General features: G+C 35.9%; 1 protein-coding gene across 50 annotated transcripts in view; it reads right to left on the bottom strand.

The window, feature by feature from the left end:
• Positions 1–23867, bottom strand: part of LOC119653756 (dystonin) — a 525582-nt gene that overhangs the window by 55624 nt on the left and 446091 nt on the right. For 44 of the 50 annotated variants that reach the window (XM_038058717.1, XM_038058714.1, XM_038058716.1 and 41 more), the window contains one exon: positions 3027–3148. The exons of 5 other annotated variants lie outside the window; for them this stretch is intronic. In XM_038058717.1, coding sequence (XP_037914645.1) covers positions 3027–3148 — 122 coding nt within the window. Of the gene's footprint in view, positions 1–3026; positions 3149–3252; positions 3449–20569; positions 20736–23867 lie in introns of those variants that run through there. One more of the 50 variants, XM_038058721.1, reaches the window with a different exon arrangement.

Consider the following 23867-nt stretch of genomic DNA (forward strand, 5'->3'; position numbering starts at 1 on the left):
TAACCATTCCATTTGGAAATAGCTCACAGCTCGTAGTAAATATGAAATTAAGAAGTTAGACTACTCCCTTCAATGATATACACGTTTTCGAGGGCAACAAATTTTCACAGAAGGGACAATTTTGATTTAAAATGACTTTGTTATTAATAGTAGGATTTCCACCAAACTTCATAGAATCATGCCCATATGTCGTGATTTATTTTACTGCCCAATTTTCTACCTTTAGGATGAACTTAAGGAGGACGCTTCTAGCAAATTTAAAGGAAAATAGTAAGGTGCTATTAACTTTATTTGAAAAGATATCGGGATGGGGTGTATTTAGAGGCTTAGATGGCATGTGTAGTTTCTGAGGATACACCCTGATTCAGTTAGCACTTTTAAACTTTTTCATTTTCCATCTTCTCCACAACCGATGTCAAAACTAGGACCTCCTTAAAAAACTGATCTTTTTACACTGCCTCTTTCCACATAGATAGACATGTAGTCAATAGGTAAAACGCTGACAGATCTGATCAACTTCATGATGAAATCTATCTACCGTGAACTAAGTAAAGCACAGCAAGAAAACGCGGTTAGCAGCCACGCGAATAGAAGATGCCTAGCTAGAGAAAACTAGCTCCACGCTTGTGTACTTGACTTTGGTGAGGGTGCCTATGCGACGTTCCTAAGCTTTTGCGGATCTAAAGTATCTTCGTCTGAGGCGACCGGGCAGCTGGATACGCAGTGCAGCGTCATTTCTTTTTCTTCCTCCTTTTGGTTACATATAGCTGAAAATACAAAGCCTAATTTTGTGCATGTGGTAATTTGAGGGACAGTGTCTCGTTAAAACTTCTTTCGAGCTTTTCATATCCAATTTTTTAAGAAACGACACCGGGTAAGAGGGAAAGGGATTTAGGCGTGATCTTAGTGAGTATTAATCCCACACAATGGCGTGTTCAGGACGCATGCTTGCTTCTTGAGAACATTTTTTTCACAAGAGTTCTGAGCAGGGATCAGGACAGCCAAATTAGTAATGAGAAAAGGCGAGAGCTTAATCGCATATTGAGTCCGACAAGACGTTACATTAGTTGGCTAGGGTCAAACCCAAGTTGAAATTTTCGAAAATTAAATTTAGTTAGGTTCAAAACAACGTGTGAGCCGAATCATCAATTTGTGCAGGAAGTTCATTGCAAAAAGGGTCGGGGGAAGGTGCACCATAGTGTATATGTGGACATGCAGGGGTTCAGTAGATAGGAAACTAGAAGAACGACAGCGCGATTGGGTCAGCTACATGGCCCGAAGGGCTGATGCGTTACCCTGCTCCCACGTTTGATTATGTTGGTAGACATGAAAAAAAAATCACTTTGCGCCTAGGTGAGATGGCAATTCAATGAGTTATTTTTCAGACGGTAGCTTTTCGAATTACGGATTTTAATCAAAAAATATGAGGAAGGACCGAGAAATGCAACGAGACTGAGGAAAAATGGTAACCAGTGTGTCCTAGTTAGCTTCCTATATAGCTACTTCCTGGCTATATTATGCCCAATATGGTAAATAAATTGGCTTTATTCATCCTAACATAGGGATAAGACCCATTTATGTCTAAGAAATGGGAAATTTGACTACTGGGGCATCTTATTGCAGGTAATATTAAGACTGGGCTAGGCGTTAAATCCACATAAAAGCAGCTCGATCTTCTGTGGATATTATCATCTTTACAGGCAATAAATAATAATAATAATAAAAAGTACCAGGTTGGTGTATGGGAAGGTACAGGAAATGTAAAAGCATTCAGTAGAATCATCTTCCTACAGTTAGATGCCCTCTCAAAACATGAAAAGAGGAGATTGTAGGAACAATTGAATGTATCGATCCGGTAGGAAGATAAAAAAGGACTGGACTTCCAAGAAAGCAGTGAAAGGTAAAAGTATTGTTTTGTGAAATGCCCTCCAAAGAGAGAACATGAAGCGGGAGAGAAAAGTAACTTCCGAGAAGAAGCAAGCCAAGAAGAGGGTGAGTCCGAAGATTATTATTTCCTCCAAATGAGGAGGGAGAACATGAAGATATTCTTCGCAAGGTTAACACAGATCCAGAGTCCACCGATGAGCAAACGAAATTTGAATTACTAAATGGAGTTTTTTGAGCCGTGATGGAATCCTCCTTTATGTCCTAGGATAACATGTAACATTTGAAATAATGTGCAAACTGCGCTTTTTTCCGATAGTTTGAATGATATGAACACAATACAAGCGGATATTTAGACAAGCTTCAATTTTTGCACTAATATCCCTGTATCTTCCATGTGAATTGCTACCTCAGTAAGTCGAAAGTAATTTCTGTTTGGAGGAGTCCTTGGCATGTTAAAGCTTAAATGAAATTTTATTGCTTAAGTTAGTTTATTCGATGGAGAAAAACTCTTGAGGACAAAGAATCCGCAATTGTAATTTCAATAAGGCTGCCATGTGTTTTAATTAATATTAATTAATATTAAAAAAGGCTTCAACTTCATGGGACTTGAATTCTTGTTGATTATCACTACGATAAGCCAACAGATACCTTGAATCGATCTCTGTTAATTACCATTTCGAAGCCGAAGGATATCTTGCATCGTGGGATGTTCATCAAGAAAAAGCGGATGCGAGTGTAGGAAACATAATCTGTTCAGATAAGGAGAGGAGGAGCACATGAATGCCAGAACTTTCTATCCGATTCAAAATTGACAGTAGGTCAAGTGCCATAAAAGGCCAATATTAGGCTAATAAACCAAATGTGGAGTTACCAAGCATTTACCTCATTTAAAATGTTAGTTTGGGGAACGTGTTCCACATTTACATACATTACAGACCGAAAATTCCACAAGCATGAATCACAAAAATTTGATGCAGATGACTTATTGTTGCTAGGTAAATGTTGTTCGAGCTTACAGTCGAAAGCAACTCTCTATTTCGTTCAATAATGTTGGGATTTTTTTTAATAAACTCTTATCATTCAGGATAGTCATAAACATATCTCTTATCTATATCAATTCTATTAATTCAACTACTTACTGCGTTTGACTATACGACGTTGTGTAGATGTCCTCACTGGGTACTCCATCGCCAGCTGGTGCACCCAAATTGAATTCTACACGATATGTACGTAAAGGTTTTTGAAGGCTCTCCGCATATCGCTAAAAAATAAAACCGATAAAAATCGATTAGACCATATTGGTACCACTCAGAAAAATCACCACACGAAAATTTTCAGGCGTTCAAAGTAAAGTTTTATCCATACCTTGAACTCGAAGGCAAAATCGTACTCGTCATTGTTTGTAATTGGCATTGCACTGACTCAAGGTTGTGTTTATTGTAGGTGTGCACAGTATCACAATTAAATCGGCACTACGCGAGATTTTTGTTACTTTTAACTGCACCTTTTATCACTTCATTTTTAATGGATTGATTGATGATGTTTCATCTTCATTAGAGAGCTTGAATTAGAGGTAATTTGACTTTAGTCTTCAATAAATAAAGGAAACAAGGATTCAATCCGAACAGACTGCATCAACTTGCTTTTCAATCCTCGTTTATTCCGCAAAATGGAGAGGATACGTTACTGTTCTTTTCTAACCTAACACCGATAGTCTCGATTCACCGGATTTCTATTTAGCAAAAAAAGCTTCTGGGACTGAATTTCTAGACTAAACTGAGACGTCGGGAGAGAAAACCATATGATCACAATAAGACTATGTGAAAAACGACCTATGTTAATTTTGTATCGATTTTACAAACCAGCACACACAGAGCGGAGACCGATGCCGGCCGAGAAAAACCATCTGATAGTGAAAGCGCTTTCCACGCCTTGCAATTTCCCAGCTTGAATACGTTCCGATGTATACGTATATGATATATGCATGAGGAAAAGCTGAAAGCTTTCTCCACTCACATTCGGGTTATTTGGTGTTACCGACTGAGAGCCTAGTTTGAATGAAAATGCAGTTATAGTTGAAGGTGTTAAAATTGAAAGGGAAAGCATAAGAATCAATAGACAAAAAACAACTTCAGTATAAAATAAAATGGTTGATATTGGAAGACGCAATCGTTGAACTAAGCCCCTGCTGGGCGGATAAATATAGAATCGAACCAAGGAAGCGCAGGGCAAGTCATTCTTTGTTTTGATTTTTTGTCCCCACACCGATTCGACACTTTTGAAATGTAAACTTCGAAAGCACGACCAAGGGGCCTTCAGTTTTCCACCCGTTAGCTAATATCAATTAATAGGGGGTTTCCCATTAATTTGGCTGCATAGAATAATAATTGGTAACTCATTTGAAATTTCTTTGTTAAAAATGATGTCATACTAACTTTGCCCTGGTTGTGGTATTTATTCAACGTACACAGGGCGTCTACAAGACTGCGCATCCAATATCGATAATGAACTCAACCAAAAGGACATTACGTTTGAAGCTTAATAGACAGTAATAGGCGTTTGACTGACTGTTATATAGCGTTTTTTTCCAACACAAAACAGTTCAGTGTTCATGAAAATACTTGACATATTATATGTTTTCATACAAGTTTCCTTCTAATTTCATCCTAAAATTAACCAAAGATCATTATAGCTACATTTATTTTTAGAGCCGGCAGATGTAGAACCGTATGATGTATGTTAGGCTTTCTTTTTGTTTTTGGCAGGAAATATTCAAAATATACAAACTTTCGCTTTGAACGAATGCCTTTGGAATATATGGTGGTGTTGTTATTGAGAAATCATGAGTCAAGTATTAATGCATTCTCATATTTCACCTTTCTCAGAATAATTATTTGAACAGGCAAGGTATCTTCCTTAACAATACCCCAATTCCATTACTTAAATTAAACTTTCTCGAGGTCTACCCGAGAATCCTACACTCCTCCTCTACTTTTTTGCATCATGTGCTCAATTCTGATGACATCGCCTAATTATTCCCACGCGCGAAGATATTTTAATAAAATTTATGGATTGGAAAAAAATTATGGATTGAATGAAGAGAGTAGGTGTAGAAGGGACAACCTTTTTGCAATACTATCAGAATAAAATCTTCGCATTTTTGCTTGTTAATGCTGATAACTTCTTTTGAAAATGCCGTTTGCTCATGGTTATACCCATTTATTACATCTATCTATATTTGGATGTATTTTGAGATGTAGCTTTCACAGAAGCTTGATGGTCAATTGACTTAACAGTTATCCTGTTTCAAAGAGGTTTAGTAAATGGCTCTAGGCTCACTTCAGTAGTAGAATTACCAATCATTGCGGCTAAATATCCCCTCCACCCCTTAGTTTTGGAGGCAAAATGAAATCAAAAAAGTTTACTCGCAGTCTCGTCCAGGGCAGAGGCAACTCATCAGATGCTGCTTCACCTCTGCCTGGGTGCAGCGTGACTGGAAGTAGTGACAGGTGATAATCGCTCCATTTCTATGAACCGTCAATCCACTTTTTTGATAAACTTGGGTGTTTAACCCAAAAAAGAGAGGAAATAAGTTGCTTCCCCCCGTCATCAAGTGGATGTGGATTCAGGACTCCCCGCATCCTCAACAAAAAATGCAATATTAGCGGCGATGCTAGTTCTGGCCTTGCTGACTATAAGCACCAATATGTGGAAGATGGATAAATAGAATCAGAGTCTGAAGATGGTGGCGAAAGCGGGACCCCAGAAAAATGTTTAAATCTTGTTGATTGAACTCTTTATTCCGTTTGCCTTAGCGCTTCCGTGGATAAAAACAAATGGTGGTGCCAAGATAATTTAGCATAACAAGAAGCATAGAAAGAAAATCATCTCGGTTTTGTAGGGCAATTAAAATTGTTTTGAAAAAGGTTAGGCCTGATGAGAGAGGGTTAAAAAGGTGTGATCTCCCAGGCCTGAGGTTTCTGGGGGAGGGAGGCTGGAATAGAAAATTCAATAAAAATAGACCCGATTTTTTTGCATCACCCTGCAAACAGAGAGGAAAATTTCAACCATTCAATTTTCAAATAGAATTTTTAGAATCAACAAAAAGAAATTAGTACAGTGGTATAAACTATGTCAAAACGGTGATGAGCTCCCGGATTACAGTTCATTACAGAAAATGGCCAAGAGGGATGAACAATTTACAATGGTATTTTTTTGCGAAACGAACCAGTGTTTTTCGAAAGGCACGTTGCCAAACGACTTGCTTGGCACAGGATCGTCCTGGAAGTAACGTGATTTTCCTATGAAATCTCTTTTTGGGGTTCTGTAGTCATACTACGTGTTTTGTATTTCACTTCCTAACCAATTCGTCTTGCGCCCAAATAAACATACAATCAAGGTGCCTTCTTTGGAGCTCATAAAAGGATGAGGAAAATGGCATCGCCTAATTCGATTGAAAATATATGAGCCTAGATTAAAGAGAAAATTCTAGGAAAATATGAATTGACCTTGAAGCGAATTTTCCGAAATTCTTCCGAATTCTTTCCTCTTCCTCTTCTTCTTCATGAAACGCATAATTACCGATGATGAGACATTGGTCTACAAATTTGACATGAAGACAAGTTAACAATCGGCCGAGTGACGCTTCGAAGACAAGCAGAAGCCGAAACAGCAGAATGTGACGAGAGAGCTAAATACCATTCCTTTGGCGGCCTACCAGTGGTGCATGGACAAGTCAGTGAAGCGCTGGCACATTTTGAAGGAAATAAAATAAATTTGCCTGAAAATTAAGTCGCTTTGGTTTTATTTATACTTTTTGACCATAAGGTATGTATTTATGTAAAAAAATTTGTATAATTTGTATAATTGTTCCGCACACTACTGCATTACTATTAGGGGGAAAAACCGGGCCAGGGTAAAAATCAATTCCAAGATTAACCTAATTTTGTAAGTTTTTTATTCCGACCGCGGAATAAACTCCGGGCTCGGTGGGAGTCCCCCTTTTGGACGATCCGAAGTACTATAGATTTTCTATCAGAGCCTGGAGCCTAATAAAAAGTATATATTTTGAAGTAATTTCGATTACTTATTTACAATTTCTTGGCAGTCTCCCTTAGACAGGCCGTTCCTATCACTGTGTATCACTCTCTGTTTCTTATTTTTTAGGTTTCTTCAAAACTTCTTCGTTCTGATATTAATTGAACCATTCGCTTTTCTGATAAAAAAAAAGATTTTGGGAGTGTTCTTTGGTCAAGTATTCATCTCATGTTTTGTATGTAAAGGCAGCAAATTTATCACCTATGTAACAAAAAGTATTTGGGTTTTGGATCCTTTCCAATCGCTTTATAGATTTTATAAAGTGACGCGTTTAATCAACGATTGCGCTGCGAGATTAAAAACTCTAAATAATTTGTTCAACTTTAATTGAGAGTTTCATTGGATGGTTAGTTGCAAGGACATCTAATCATGCATCATTCGTTTCCGTAACAGCAATTATTGCTAATTTCGATATATTGAAAAGGTTTCTGACTTCATCCTGTCCAATATCTGACCTGTTATTAAGGACAAAACGATGAAACTGTCTGACAATAATTCAATTACGAAACTGCTTAGGAAAATCAGGAAATTGGTGGAGAAAATTTTGAATTTGGTTAAAAAATTACGAATTTGACTGAGCACCAAATTCAGGAGTAAAAGGAAGAAAAAAGGAGAACTAGTTTTATATGTTCCACTCAAATGAGTGTTATAAGGCAAGACTGATAAGAAACATATGTAAGTAATTCGATCCGATTTGGATAATATTTTGCCTAAGTCTCGATTTTATTTATCAAAATCTGTCAAATAATAAACAGAACAATTCAAATTACCTAAAACTTGGCAACTGTAACATAATCCAAACAACGAATCTGCCGTGATCGAGAAACGTACTTCATGTGAAAAGCTAAAAATTCCATTCATATAGGAGACAATGTCACGATAAATTAATAATATACGGTTCATAAATAGCAAGGCAGTTAGATATCTGAACATACGCAGATAGTAATTGCTAATGAAGCCCCAACATTATTTATTTTATGAATGAATGAAAATTGTAATCATATGCGAAAAAGATACCTACTTATGTACGCTAAGTAGATAATGAGATTTAAATCTCAAATTACAATATATGTTTCAGAATTCTTGAAGAAAAAAACAGCAATAAGTAAGAAGATACAATGGCTGGTGGATGAGTTTAGAGCTCACTATGTAGATTTGATATTCAGTGAGTACAATAGCATCAGAAGAGGGGATTATCTACATATGAAAGCACACAGATTTCAAAACTATGCGTTCAATATTTTTCAGTCAATTTTACAGGTAGTTGAAAATATATTATACTCGCATTCTACATGTAGTTTTAAATAGAAAAAGTGCAAATGTAAATGATCACGAACAAATGCTAGGTCGCTGATTTGTAGATAATCACCAAACTGGTCAAGTTTTTGCAACAAAGGGGGTTAAGAAAAGAACAGCTACTGAAAAATTTAGGTGTTTTTCTTGCATTGAATATCTGAATATCCGATGAATTTAAAAGTAGAAGTTATGCTAATCCTTTTAGTATAGTAAGAGGGTACAGCTGGTATAAAATGTGCATTATGGTAATTCGTGAATTTTATGAGTAAATTGACAGCAAGATGGACATTTTAGCTGGAAAGCTCAGCACGCCAATAGGGAATGCCATCCCCACGTTTCTCAATTGCTGAAACCCGAGACTCAAGTTTTCTGGTAAGCTCTTTTCCAGCGGAAACTTAAGATCCTACCATATGTAAAGGAGGCATTGGACGACCAGGCACTCCTGCTGGCTTCTGCATAGTTCACAGCTGTTGAAGATGGATTCGTTATTGTTAGATTTGACGTCTGAGAGGACGATATATATTATTGTATTTTCCAGGATCAACAAGATAAAGGTTTAGATAAACTTCGGTTCCGAAAATAATATTCGGTGAACTACATTTTTCAGAAATATTGACTTTAGTAAACTCTCTCGTTGCGGAGTGACCATTTTCGTTCCGTAAAAAAGGTAACTTTCCAGCGGTTTACCTATTTAAACCAGAGAGAGAGGTTGGAGCAATAGAAAGAAGAAAAAGTCCTCAAGGGTAGAAGGAGGAGAATTTGTCATTGCTCATTAGTTACTTCATAAAAACACATTTTGAAAATTACCTTAATTAGTACGAGGACGCGGAGAGTTCTAGAAATGTGTTCTGACAGCCAGAGAGACGTTACTCCTCATCAGTGGATTTTAAAAGTAGGGTATTCGACGACCTAAGTTGTGTATGTCTTGACGTTCTGTCTCAACAAGATTATTGAGATCGTTTTTAAGACTCAAATTGCTCGCACAGCAAAATTTCTATGCAGATGAAGACGAAGTTTCTTTCATTAGATACTTATCACACGATGAAAGCAGCAAGACCAATAAAAAGAGAATAATGGACGGCCAAACTTACCAAACTCCAAACTCTTCAAGCGGATAATGCTTTGCTGCGAGAAGAAACCCTCAAAACTCATCGACAGAATCAAGGTCCTAGATGGAAACAGCGGAAGAATGGAAAAAGAGAGGTAAAGGTTTGTTTCACAATACAAAAAAAAAAAAACAAAAATCAGCCAGTCAAACCTCCTAGACCAATCGGCTGCAGACCTTGTCGTTTTAAATATTCAACCAAAATAATAGAATCTTGGCGAGAAAAGATTTAATTTTGAACCAAGGGGCTTATATCCTCCACAAAGAAGATGACACGAACGGCATGAAAAAACACAAAGAAAAAAAACTGTATGATTTGAGTAATATGTGAGTAATGGATGGAACGAAATAGTAGTTATATTGTATATAAACAAGTGATCGGTGAAGAATACAATTTTTCATTCTTCCATCCAAGGAAAGATCGCTGTCAAAAGTCTAAGAACTTTACAAATGCAAGTTGAGAAGAGAAGAGAAAGAGAAGCTCCATGAATACTTTGGCAGCCCCTAAAGAAGAAGGACAGCCAAGCAGATAAATTTGCACCCCAACCTCAATATTTATGAAATAGCACCCTTAAATGACACTTGCTCTTATTGCTGAACCGAATTATTGCAAGGCAAGAAAAAAATTTGCAAAACTGGAAGCTTTTTCAGTACCTGATTTCCTTGCCATCCGAGATAACAGAAGTATCCTTACTTTCGGATACCTGTACGGGCTAAAATTGAAACAAGCAGACTATTGCTCTTATGTTATACTTGGTACCAACAACCCGTTAACCCCAAGATTAAAATCTTCCGATTTAGAGAAGATCATCCCAGTCTTTCCAGGGTTGTCTCTAAATCGGGAGATTTTAATCTTCAACCAATTAACATGTTCTGTATTATCAGTTCAGATATTATCATATCGATAAATAAACGATTAATGCCATTTTGGGTATCGGACGACTTTCCGTAGTAACAAAATCGTTCTCAACAAAATTGCTCATCAAAGCACAATAAAGAAGAAGTTGATACCGAAGCTATGGCGGCAAGGAGCAATTATCAAACAAATCCGCCCATCGTACCAATCGCTACTCAGTTATATTAACGGGAATAAAGATTTTTCTCTTTCTCCCACGAAATTGTCTCGAAAAAAAAAATGGTCCGGAAGCCGATAAAGCGACGGAAGGTTTCATTATTTGGCGTAAATGCACCGGAAACTGAAAGTGAGGTTTTATTTTGCGGTTTTCTTATATAAGAAACTAAAAGAGAATAGGGAATTGCGTTGCTCAATCACGTTAAAGTAATGCATGATATTTCTGAGTGCAATAAAACCATGAAAAATCCTAACTTTGACTCCTGACGAAAATTTTCCACCAAAATTTTCAATATCACTACCTATATGATGTTAATTGCCCACTAACTTTATATTTATAAAGTTTTGAGTCAACCAGCGAGAAACTATTTATTTCAAATGAAGTTAGTTGTGTTGCTAAAACAATGAATGGTTTATTCAGAAGAATGGTCTAAATTTAAATGGAATAAAATGCTATTTAATCGGCAATTATCAATACTACGTAAGTAAGTGATTTTCAAGAAACAAACTTAGCAAGTCAATGCTTTCATTCTTGTTCCAACTTTTTTAGTTCTTATTGATTTGTTAAAGAAATCCTCCCTTGGAAATCATGAAATAACATTAAGTTGGTACCCAGCTAATAATTCATTAATGGATAATCTCCAATTTTTCTAGTAATAAAAAGACTTGAAATCCACTAAGAAAGTCTAACTACTATATTTCTGTATTATTGTGCTTCAAATTGAATTCCTTCATAGTTAATGCCAATACCCTCAAATGTAAACTTATTATCCAAAATACAATACAGATTCTCAGATTGACCACTTGAAATCCGATACCACAATCTCGAACAACGCAACAAAAAAGTCTCCAATTAGCATACTATACAAAATGTCAAGGGCACTCGCATAACCGAGGAAAAGCATGTAGGAGCTTTAAAATTCTAGCAAACTTGTTCTTGAGTTCCAAATACTTCAAGAATCTTGGTTTAATTAACAGTGAACCTAATTCGGCGTATATGCTCTGACTATTCGTCTCTAGAAGCTGATATTTTTTATATAGTGGGAATAAAAACACGTCATGAGGGATAAATGTAGGCTTCAATGATTGTCTTGATTTCATCATTGGCTTCTTTACAATTCTCAGTCACGGTCTTCGTTGTAACTTTACGAGTCATTTACTTATATAACATGTTCTCAGGTTTGGAGTCATGAAGGCGGTGGAAGGCATTCGAGCCCACTTGTTCAGAATCAAAACATTCCAATCTTATAGTGATAAAAGCTGCCAATATATGTTTTTAAAGGATGAATTACCTATTGAATTTGCCATCCACACAACATTATATAAATAGCAGAATCCTAAAATTACCACAAAAAAAAATTGTTGATTTAAGTTATTATATTATTGCCAGTAATGAACAATGTGCCTTCGCATAACATGCTCGCGCTATTAAGGAGATGACATAATGCAAAGGTAATGTATGGTATATGTATCTGGCGCTCTAAGTCCGTCAACATTTGCCACATGTTGACTTTGAGCGTAGTATAATAAATAGATTGTTGTGTTTTTCCTTTTTATTTTTTTTTTCTAGCCGGTCGGCTCAAGTTCAAGCTTTCTTCTGTGGCGATGAATGCTCCCTCCAATGTGAATTGTAGATTATACAATGGGGAGCTATAATTTTTCAAGATCGCGTTTTGGATAACGTCATTCATGTGGTGGACTGTCTTCAAATCGACTGGTCGTGACCTTATTGTGATGAAGTCAGACAATTTGAATAATTTATTAAATCATTTTTACTTTCCATTGCATGGAATGTCGTATTTAAATCAATTATTCTGCACTTGTTTGTTTTTTCCTTCCATTGTTTTTGGGTGCTCATTGGACGTCCGCATGGACAAACTTTTATAATGTTGGTGCATGTATTCTCAGCAGATAAAATAAAACCACATGCCCAATCTTGAAACAGTCTTAAAAGAACTAGTCTATCTTCCCCATTATCAATTATTAGATAAGGCCTTTTATTTTATTTTGATCCCTTCCGCTCAGTGAAATTAGCACCAGTAGCTAATCTATCTAAAAACTAAAAATAGTTTATGATTAAATAGTAGTATAGGCACATAAATAATACACACAAGCATGACTAATTATAACTCAGCGATATGTCTGGCGGTTAATGCATCTGACTACAAAACCATTACTATAGAGCAGAGAATTGCAACACTTGTTTTTTTCCGGGGCAAATACGAGATATTTTAATCTTTCAGGCATGGTTGTTCTTTCCACTTTCATTCAATTATCGGCAAAAGGGCACTCGGTTTTTGTGTGGTAGCTATTTTAGATCTGTCTAAAAAATATCTAAATAACGAGTGGCGTTTTCGCTTTCTTGCTTTAACCGAAACTGCGAAAACGAAGGGGATTGCAGCAATGGTTAGTCATGGTTGTGGCATTATTGTCCAGCGGTTTGATGCTGTTCCCTTAAATTTTAAGTGACATTGGAGGTAATTAAAATTTTTCTCATGAACGTAAAAAAACATTTGCTATTTTTAACACAAAATTTCTCAATAGCGGTGAGAAACATAGGCACATGGAAGATGATTTGTTGATGACAATGAAAAAAACTTGTAATTCTATAAAAAATGACCTTTGAAATTTCAAATGACTGTAGACTGAGATACTGATATAAATAATTTGTTAAAATAAAAGAAAATAGTTTATGAATGATATTTTGTAGAATGCTAATTTTTGGCGGTTTGTGGTTCATCCGTTATTTTATATTATCTGATCAGATAAAGCTTTTGATTGGTAACGAACGATTCATGGACGCTTTTTTTGCCAACATTTTCATGATAAAATGAAGTCTGCTGAGAATAGTTTTTTTTTATTTTTACTGAATTTTAAACTGGATTTTCGATCTTTATAGAAAAGGCAAGCATTCTCTATATCTTCATTAAAAAATGGTCAGTTTATACAATTTTATTTTGAATGCATATTATGGAGTTAAGATAGTATTCGTCATAATTTGTGAAAATCTCTTGATTTAATTAATTAATTGGATGGTTATCGACGTCTGTGCAGCTCAAAGCAAATTATAATATGTAATAATTGGAAGTTTTCACTTTTTTAAGCTAAAATATAGTATCTTATTCGAATACTATATTTCGGGAAACATTTGATCCCTTCTTCAGTGTCAGATCGTACACATAAATAAAAATAAATATCCAAATAAAATGCTTCGGCCTAAAAATGAAAAAGATTTCAATTGTTTTTATACTGGTAAACATACTCTAGGTGCAATAAACACCATAATCTACTTTCTATCGAAAAATGATCACAATTTAATTCTATTCAGAACGATTGGAACCAACAAAAATAAGAAAACAATTCGCGTGTACAACGGCTGTACTCAAAATTTGGTTTAAAGTTATTTTGTTCAATTTATCAAAAAAAAATATTGAAAAATGTGTTTCCAATCAGTTGATTAGCGTTTCCCCATAAATCGTCTATAGAATTTAGTGTAAATCAAAAGTAATAAAAGCTGAACTCGTCCCTCTTATTTCACTTTGCTTAAACTCCTGGTTGACCAAATACCAGGTGTGCCTTTTATCGATATGGAGCTGGAAAATCCAATTAGCAGCCATTTTATCATTTGCATGCAAAGCACATGGTCCTGAAATATTCTTCAGCATAAAGTCGCATTAAAAATGCCACTCATGCGCATCACCGGTCCAACCTCATCAACGGAGCAACATTTAGGTGAAATTCTATTCTCATTATTTATCAGGTTTACAATAAGCGCATGTCTCCATACTATCAGTGATCTTTCTATCTATGTGTTTCAGAGTTCAAATTTAGTTATTTTTTAGTGAAAGAGAAACACCGATCCGTTGATCCGTTTTTGATTAAATTTTATTCTTTGGCAGTATTGTTTCGGGAACCATTTGTTCTCTTGTTTAGTGTGGAACGCTCAGAACAACCTTCTGTTTTCATTAAGAATTTCATATGGAGAGGATCATAATTCACTTCTGGAAATCTATGTATTCACTCAATCAATGACATCTAGCAAGGAAAAATTGAATTCCACTTTGCTGATCTAGAGCATGTTCCTCCCATCTTTCTATGTCTTTTGCTACATGTTAAACAATCGGATTCAGTGGATATGGCAACTTACAAACTTTTAATAATTTTCCTTGTTTTTGGAATAAAGGATTTTTTGATTGGACCTAGACAAAAGAGTTTTATACCTCAGAAAGTTCCGGGAGCTTTCCAATACAGCTAAAATTTAAAAGTTTTTTAGTATATTCCATTAATTTTAAAAGCTGCCTTTTCCGGGGTCTTCCGAATCATGTTTACCAGTAATCAATTACCAGGATCCCTAGTTTTACGTGGTTAACAAATTATATTGCGGAAAAATATGATACACTTTCTTCATCTTTTTAACCACCCGTAGTGGATGGATCAACTTGAAATTGGCCAGAATAGACGATGAGGAGATTTTGCTGTATTTTAGTTGGAATTGATGAGGAATTATCTACCATAAATCAAGCCTACACTATTAGCAAATGAACCATCTCAAGAAAGCAATCGCATATAGTTTTAGTCAATATATCTTCTATAGAAGATTAATTGTATTTCACCAGGACAACGCGAGGCTACATAGGTCGATAGTAACACGTCAGAAGTTACCGGAGCTTAGCTGGCAGGTTCTTAGGCTTTCACCTTACAGTCCGGACTTGTCACCAAGTGAGGGCTTCTATAAGAGAGACATAATGTCATAAAATTGAATCCTTGTGCAACCGGTCAGGCCTGCCCATTCTATAATCAGATCCACACATATTTCCCTGATCATCAGGAAGCTTGAGTTTGAGAATATCTTGTGGAGTACATGCTCCACGGAGACTTAGGCTTAGTCTTTGTTTGGTCGGTTCTTTTTTGGTGATTGTAGTTGCCGACCATATTGCATTGACTCTGCATTTTTAAATGGTAGTATTCCAATAAAATAAGCCTTAAATACGAAAAGAATATCAGTTATTTGTCCTTCACATCCGATTAAATTGACGATGTGACTACTAATGCTCCACTTCTGTCATGCAAATCTCGACCTTGGATATTCAGGTTGTTAACATAAAACCAGTCAGTATTTACCGGTCAATAATTACGTAAAGAAGCCATTTTAACAAATGAGTTTTTTGCTATCAAGAAAAACGCCTCAAACGCACACAAAAACGTTTGCAACGATAATGAACTTTTATGTGTTAGACCCTCGATACTTTCTGTTTGCCATTCAACACTCATTTTAGTCAAAGCAGTGATGCATTTAGTTTATATGAAGAGATGCTTATTAATGATGAAATTGAACATAACGCTCCAATTGCACTTGGCCTCAAAAGAAATATCCTAATAAGAGTGGTGCTCATATTAGTTTCCTAAACAACGCAGAGGAAAGGGGCCAGCATGACAAGCCTTGATCGAAATCCGCGTAACCATTCAAAAATAATTGAAATGCTTGGTATTCTCGCAGACGAAACATGTCACCTGGGGACTAACAAACCCTGAATAAGGGTCTTATCGGGTTCATTAAGTAGATTATCTTCTTATCCTAGCAATTCGGGTGGGAATTTTCCCGTAAATGAATTTTACTAGGTCATACAATAAGCCAATAGGCTGTATGGGCCAACATTAACATAATCCTACAACAAACCCACCTTGTCTATCCATTGGGCATTGTAGCTAATTACGAATTGAGATCAATATGGGGTCGGAAGAAGGTTCGGATGCTATATTCAAACACACAGAATAAAAAAAGGATTATGATGGAGGCCAATTAATTGCTTTTCTAAAATTTACTACAAAAATGAATCACTGGCTTCGTTAACATTTTTTTATTAATATTACAAAAATACTGTATTTCGGGAATCAACTATTCTTTTAAGCTAGTGTTCAGAAGAGAGATGAGATCACTGAACAAGAGGATAGTTGTTTCCCCAAAATATATTATTTGTATGATATTAATAAAATATTTTAGCTAACAGTTTCCCCTAATTACTCCCAGACTACTCTCTGGTCTGTTTCATTGTGCATGTTACATGCTACAAACTGTCAACTTTGTTTTTACGTGTATTTTTGTTTTTCAAAGTTGATAGCGCTTGATAGAACGCTTTATTGGCAAGTATAATTTCATATAGTTACAGAGCGCGAGAAATTACCCCTCCACCGAAAAATATCCCAGAAACTGTAATTGTAGGCTTTGTAAGTTATAATCTGCATCAGGTACGGATAGGATAATCTATCTCCACATACAACTGCTCAATCTAGGCTCTCAATCAAATTTAGCTTGAACCTTGAGAAGTCGAGCAGTATTGTTTCCATATGAAGACGAAATGGCTTCTTCAGACTTCGGGTAGATTACGCATTACAAACGAGGTCGAAAGGGCTAGCAGGAACTTTCCGTAGGACATACTTGGGGACTTCTCCCCAAAGAAAATCTAAGGATCTACAAATCCCGTCATAAGACCGATCATATAATATGATCCCACATTCACACTAATGTTACCTTGACAGGAAGTTAATTTCGCTTGCAGCTGCGCAACTCTACATGCCAAAATGACCTAATCTTAATTTACAGCAATTTTTAGGAAGGGTTCAACAGTGTAAAAGCGTTAATGTTCCCTACCCTTGCTCCGACCTCTTTGTAATCTTCTCCTATAACACTGGTACCTCCTAGCACAATTCAGAGACAGCAAAAGCCTGTGCAGTAGAGCTGAAGTGCCTTGTAAATGATAGGCACTTGATGCAGTGGCGGGCAATATTGCTAATTAAGCTGTCTTTTCTCAGAGGTAAAATTTTTGTTTAAGGTACAAAATGAATAATGTCATAGTGTCATCGGCTGACATTTTTAAGTATTCTGCAAGCTATCGAGAGAGCATGGGAAAGAAATATTAGGAAATTGTGCACTCATCACTGACTCACTACATGCCTGCAACTACTGATCCAGTAAACTATCTTGCGAGTATGATCCACAACGTGGTGAAGACGGCAAACTCTGCCAGAATCTGTGCTCTATGGTATCCTGGCCACAATGGTAATATTATGCACAAGGTTGCATTAAACCAATGAATTCCAGCCATCGTACGGATATCTGGGATATTCTTCTTAGGCGAGTGCAAAAAGACATGTTTCCGAGCCTCTCAGTCAAACTGTACGTATTCACCCCATCACTTAATGTATGACAAACCATCCATACAACGAGCCGTTCCATGCGAAAATTGGTATATTGTCTTCAACAATTGTGATTCATATAGGGTCAGAGATATAAATGATCATATCTTTTTTTTTTGGTCTAAATATTTGAGTGTGAGAGGTTAGCCATTCATATGATTCTCTTCATGGACACATAACGGGAGCATTTGCAGGACCTCAAATCAGAGATAATACTTGAGCCCTTGTATTTTCACAATTTGTTCTCTTTACTTTCACACTATATGCCTAAATTATACACATCCTCTTTGTTATTTTTTTTGGTCGTTAAGTGATGTCACATATATAAGTGTCAAGGCATTTGTTCGACGTGAAAAGCTCAAGGAGGAGAGTTATATACGACGAAATTCATAACAAAATTAAATATGGCGAAATCGACAAATAAGGAACTAGGTAAAACAGAGTAAAATAATGGCTACCGGCCTAAAATAGCACTGTCGCTGGCGTTAAAGACTAAAGTCTGCCAATTATTTTTCTGGCAGTCATTTGCGCTTGGGCAAATATTGCGAGTTTGTGGCTACCAAACCACACATGTCCTCCTGATCATAGTGGAAATTCATGAAAATTGCATAAAGAAGCTATGACACTGTGGATATTATTTGGTGACACGGAAATCGAAAACATCCTGTGAAATTCTAGCTCTACGGAGATTTATTTTCACAAAATATCTCCCCGTCTATATGCGTTTTTGAGGATCATATCATGCTGTTCCTATGACCTTAAATGACAGGGTTCCGGTTGTGGTCATAAAATAATAAACCCCAGTTTAGAAAAGGACAGCAAAGATACACTCATAGGGCAGGTACTACTAACCTTCCAACAAATTACCTCAAATCCAAGTGATTCTACACTTTGGCTAGTGATGTTATACTTATTCCTCATCTCCAATGCAAATTTCAACCTTGAATACGCAGACGGATGTGAATATAAAGCTGGCCAAAGTTTTGAAGAAGAAGGCAAATTATGCAGCCACACCTTCTTGAATGCTAATCTTTGCTGCCATTGGCATTAATTTTTACCAAAAGATTTTTTATTGCAATTGAATATTCAATTACTTTTGGAATAAACTGCTTTCAAGAAAAACGAGTCGTTCACCGTGGTAATGGGTTTATAATAAATAATGAGGCACCTTGGAAAAGCCGGTCAAAACTCTCTGTTTATAACTCAGCGTTAGGATCTTGTTTTTAGTTTTAGTTCATATGGTAAGATATCTACTGAAGAAAAGAAAAGAAAACCAAAACCCCTAAATTTGACCTCAAACGATTATCCAAAATATTAAATATATAATCTTATGAATTTAGTATATTCCACTCAAATTGCCTATGAATGGGGTATAGCATATTGAAAACAGAGTGAAGAAAGCTACTATAAAAATGAATTATCTGTTTCCTATTCATCATACCAGAAACCATTGAAAACCAAGAAATAAAGAAGCAAAACTAAGTAAATTATGTCAACGCACTTAGTCATGTAAATTTAATGTTTATTTTTCTCAGACGAACTCATCAAAGTAAGGTCAACATTGAGAATTACTAATTATTGCGTGATCTCATTTTAAAAGCATATCACGAAGATAGCAGGCAAGGGGTATATAAAGATAAATTTTATAGATAACATCGTCGCATATCATAAAAATTGGGATTTTGCAAATGAAGCGTTTGATGGAAAATAATAAAAAGCAGCAAAACAATATATTCTCTGTGTTGAGAATAAATTGGGAGCTGGTTAACTATTAAACAAAATAAACACGTTAATGAGAGTTTCCCTCTCATTGGCTAAAATTGTTTTGTGTGATTTTCAGACCTATACTATATTTCGGGAACCAACTTTTTCCAATAAAAGGAGAAACTGTGTCCAATTTGGTTATTTTGTTTAATTTGGGGCTAACAAATATTCTCTAAACTTTAACCCTGCTAAACACGGATTATTATAGTTGAATCTCAGTAAATTGTATGGTCAAGGGACTGACGGTTTGGTATGAATTATCGAGAATACAAAATAAAGAAAATTAACTCTGAGGACGGCAAATTTGTACGAATTAGCGAGAAATGCGAATAATCGGATAGGAATTATTGGGATTCAATTGTATTTTAATTCTTCAAAAAATATCGAAATGAGAATTCCAAAACAAATTGTTAACAGAAATGCTCGCTTTCCTATCCAACCGATTCTCAAAATAAAACACGAATAATCTCTATCGGAAATTCGCCATAAAAATATAGCTGCGTCTTTTGAAAATAAAGGAAATGATTCTTATTGAAAAAATGATAAAATTTATTAAAGGCACATTCAATGATATTGATATTCATTGATTTACTGAACGTGAATAGTCTGAATTGGTAGGACAAAACCGCAAAATATGGTTTATTATGAAGGGGTACTATTTCCACCTCCTAATATATAACATTTTTAGAGAATTTCGAATAACATGCTCGCTGAATCCAAGGGTAAGAACTATTAATAAAATAGCTTATCTGGAATTGTTCCGCTATGATAAATATTAAAGTTAAGAATATATTTCACATGCCGGTAAAAATATACTCCGAGTAGATGAGAAATAATAAGATATTAAATTCATCACAGATTCAGATATACGCATTTCCATTTGGGATTAATCCTAGATTATATTAACGTGTTCTTTAGACCGGCACTAAATAGTAGTTTCGCACTAATCATGATTGATAGCGTTTACATCGTGTCGGCACATTGCACTCTCCTAAACCCCGAAGAAAAGATTCACTCTCCACATGCTCATTAAAACTCATTACACAATATCTGTTACTGCTTCTGTATTGGCTTCCGAAGCTTCCAAAACCAGAAAAGATTATTACAATACTTTAACAAAACCACAAAATATAATTATCAAAATATACACTAACAGATTATTATTATGGAAATCACAAATTATTCGCGCACACGTACACGCTTTGCACGAAATCTAGATTTATTTTATATTTTTTTTTAGAATTTGTATTACAAAAAAATATTATAAATCGCGTACAAAAGCTTTGGTTAGAGCGTTAATAGCGCACACCGACGACCATTTCAAAACTGAACATGCTATACGAGTTGAATTTTAGATAAAGTTAAAGCATGGAGTTTTGAGGCTCAATCTCAAAGCTGGGGGGTCCCACTCTCTTCGAGAACCGGCCGTTTTTTTACTGTGTAACTATCTTTTATATATCAGTAGTATTTGTGCGAAATATGCCGGAAAAGAGCTTATAAAGATGAATTTTCCGGCCCTAAGATATTCATCAATGAGCATTTAGATACAATTTACTATTGTGCGATATTAGGTGTCTGTTATCAGTAAAGTGTGTTCTCTGAATCGGGTGGTCTAAAAAGTGAAAGGGAGGAATTACACAAATATATATAGATATGCACATGGCTGTGTATTTTCGCTAGACGAATATAAGTTTGTAATGAGATTACTTGAACCAGAGGCGACGACATCACTTCCAACGTTGACGATCTATTTTTGGATTACGCGAAATAGAGGCATACCGGCTAGGCCAGTTTGAGCTTCGTGTGATGTATACATAATAAATCTAAAAGGCTTGCATGCAATGATGTTATACACCTCCAGTAGCCAGTGTATATGAGCTTACCAAACTGACCTCAGGTTAAAACCATGCAAGGAGATAAAGAAAATAGACAAATTCTAGTGGATTTATATGGAGTAGTTCAACTAGATTCTTGGAAATGAGAAGTTTAATGAACGTTTCGTCAATCGTTCGAACAGGTTTTGGGGTCCGAAGCTATTTTCTATACTCCAGGCTAAGCTAAATCGATGAGCTCAACAAAATATCCAATTATTGGAAAAGCAGTTTTAAAATGGGTTCTTGTCACTCAAATTTATTTCCCTCGTTTCAGATGGTTTTATATTTTCCAACCATCGAAATATTAAAACTATACCATATCTCTATATTCAAATTATATAAATTTATCTTCTGAAAAGTGATGTCCAATATGTCGTCATATTGGCTTCTATATACAATAGAAGTTCGCCTTGAATTTTAAGTAGTATTGCCTAATTCGAAACGTTCCCGACAAATTTTACTACCTCTTTTTTTCGTAGGAACAAAAAATTGAAACCCACATCACCGCAATTGGCACATATTTTTTTATGTTAGGCGCTAAGGATTTCATTTCTTTCAATTAAAAGAAATATCTTATCCATTTAGTAAATATAAAGCTAATAGCTCTGAAATGACATTGAATTCGTTCAGAAAATTTCGAGGTCATGCAAGTATGTTTCAAAGAATTTTGTGTTTTTGTTTTTGTCTTGAAGTAAATGGCGACATGTTCCGTATTTTACGATTTATGTGGGAGTTTAATGGTGAATTTTATCCGATTAATTCCAAATTTAAACAATTGGCGGATGCAATAATTTTTCCGGAGTTATTTCATGAGTGTTATCTTAATATTTTTAATTATATAATGACTGTTTAAGAACTGAAACAAATAACAGGATGTTATACTCCTTTTTCGGCAAAAACTGATTTTAGTAGTTTAAAAGTAAATTTTTGATAGGGTCGTTTGCAACTTGTCGTCGCTTTGCTGCCCAAAAAAATACTTATCTATGATCAGTCTAAGTGCTGTTTCTCTCAACAAGTAACTAACGATACTCGATTATCTGAACATGCATTCTTCAATTAATATACTCATTCTTCAATAAATATATTTTGATAGCATTACTTTTTATAGAAATATCAATTGATAATCACGTTGAATGGTGCTTGCTTTTCATAATTCTTTTTCCTCTCCGGCTTATAATCACCGTCACTTATAGACGAAGTCCAAGTTAAGTGGATTCGTGTTAAAAAAATGTAAATTTTTTTACGAATTGATATTTGTGTTGATTAATCGAGGCAGATAAAGGTCGATAATAAGCAAAATATCATCAAGCCTGAGTCAGTGGTTTTGTGCAATTTCTAATGCAATATTAGAAAGTCTGTCCACATCATTGGGTCAAGAGGCCATTAACGGGAGAATTTGAAGATAATAATGCTTCTGAATATAATCACTAAAAACCTTACTGCTGAAGTGGCTAAAAATGAAAGTTATCAGCAGATTGCAATATGCCAAACACGATAGATTAGCACTTGTCGTGGTGTATTGCAAAAAAAGGTAGGTAAATAACCACCAAACATAACAAAAACGAATCCTCCTGAAAGATTTCACGTTCTGTAATGTCTGTTGTATTGTGCCAGGCTGACGGTAAAATATTTAATTGTTAGCAGCATCTCCTCTTTGTACCACTTCATTTTTATCATCTTCTTCCCTTTTTCAGCTTTTGTCCCGTTCAGAAGTGGGGTTGGCTCGTCTTGATTGGTTGCGCGGGGGGCGTTATTTGTACTAGCAATTAGTTCGATCTTTGTCTTGATTGATTAACAAATCGTCCAGGGCAGAGAGAACTCATCCTCACCTCTGCTCTGGAAGCAGCTCCAGATGTAAACACCCCTTTTTACATATTCTTTTTGAACATGAGTTCTCAAACAAAAAAATCCATCTTCGCGTCTTCATGTTTTATTAGTTCAATAACTTTACTTCGCTTCGGGATTTCATGCTCATCGGAATTCGCCGAAAACTGCGAAGGGAGGAAAATCCACACGTGGGGCGAAAATTATATGCTGCTCCCATGAGGTTACAAAACTAAACTAATTTTACTCACGCGTCTTTCTCCTCCCCCAAAACGCGGACAGACATGCCAATAGTTTTACGTGTTCATCGTTGACCAGAAGAATGTGAAATCCATAGCGGCTTGGCGACACTCCTTTCATCTGCGCCTGGGTTTAAAAAGCGTCCACAAATCTACCTAAGGTGACCTTTAAAATGTTTTAGGTGCACCTGACATATTAAAGAGTAAGGAATCAAAGAACGCGGGCACGCGCAGAGACTTATCACGAACCGTCGAGCGGAGAAGCGACTTCACAGACGGGAAAAGGAAGCCTGGGATAACCAACAAGTCTGTGAACTAGAAAAGTACAGGGAACAACCGGGCAACCGAGCAGGCGCGGTAGTTTTACCAACAAGTCAGCAGGATGAAGCCTTATACACCTCGATGCTCATCCTGCTGAGACAAAGAGGGAAATCTATTTGCCGACAGAATGGAAATATTGGAGCGATGGGTTGAGTACTTCGATGAGCTACTGAACAACCAGAACATCGGCGAGT

This window comes from Hermetia illucens, chromosome 4 (assembly GCF_905115235.1).
Source record: "Hermetia illucens chromosome 4, iHerIll2.2.curated.20191125, whole genome shotgun sequence".
Lineage (NCBI taxonomy): Eukaryota > Metazoa > Arthropoda > Insecta > Diptera > Stratiomyidae > Hermetia > Hermetia illucens.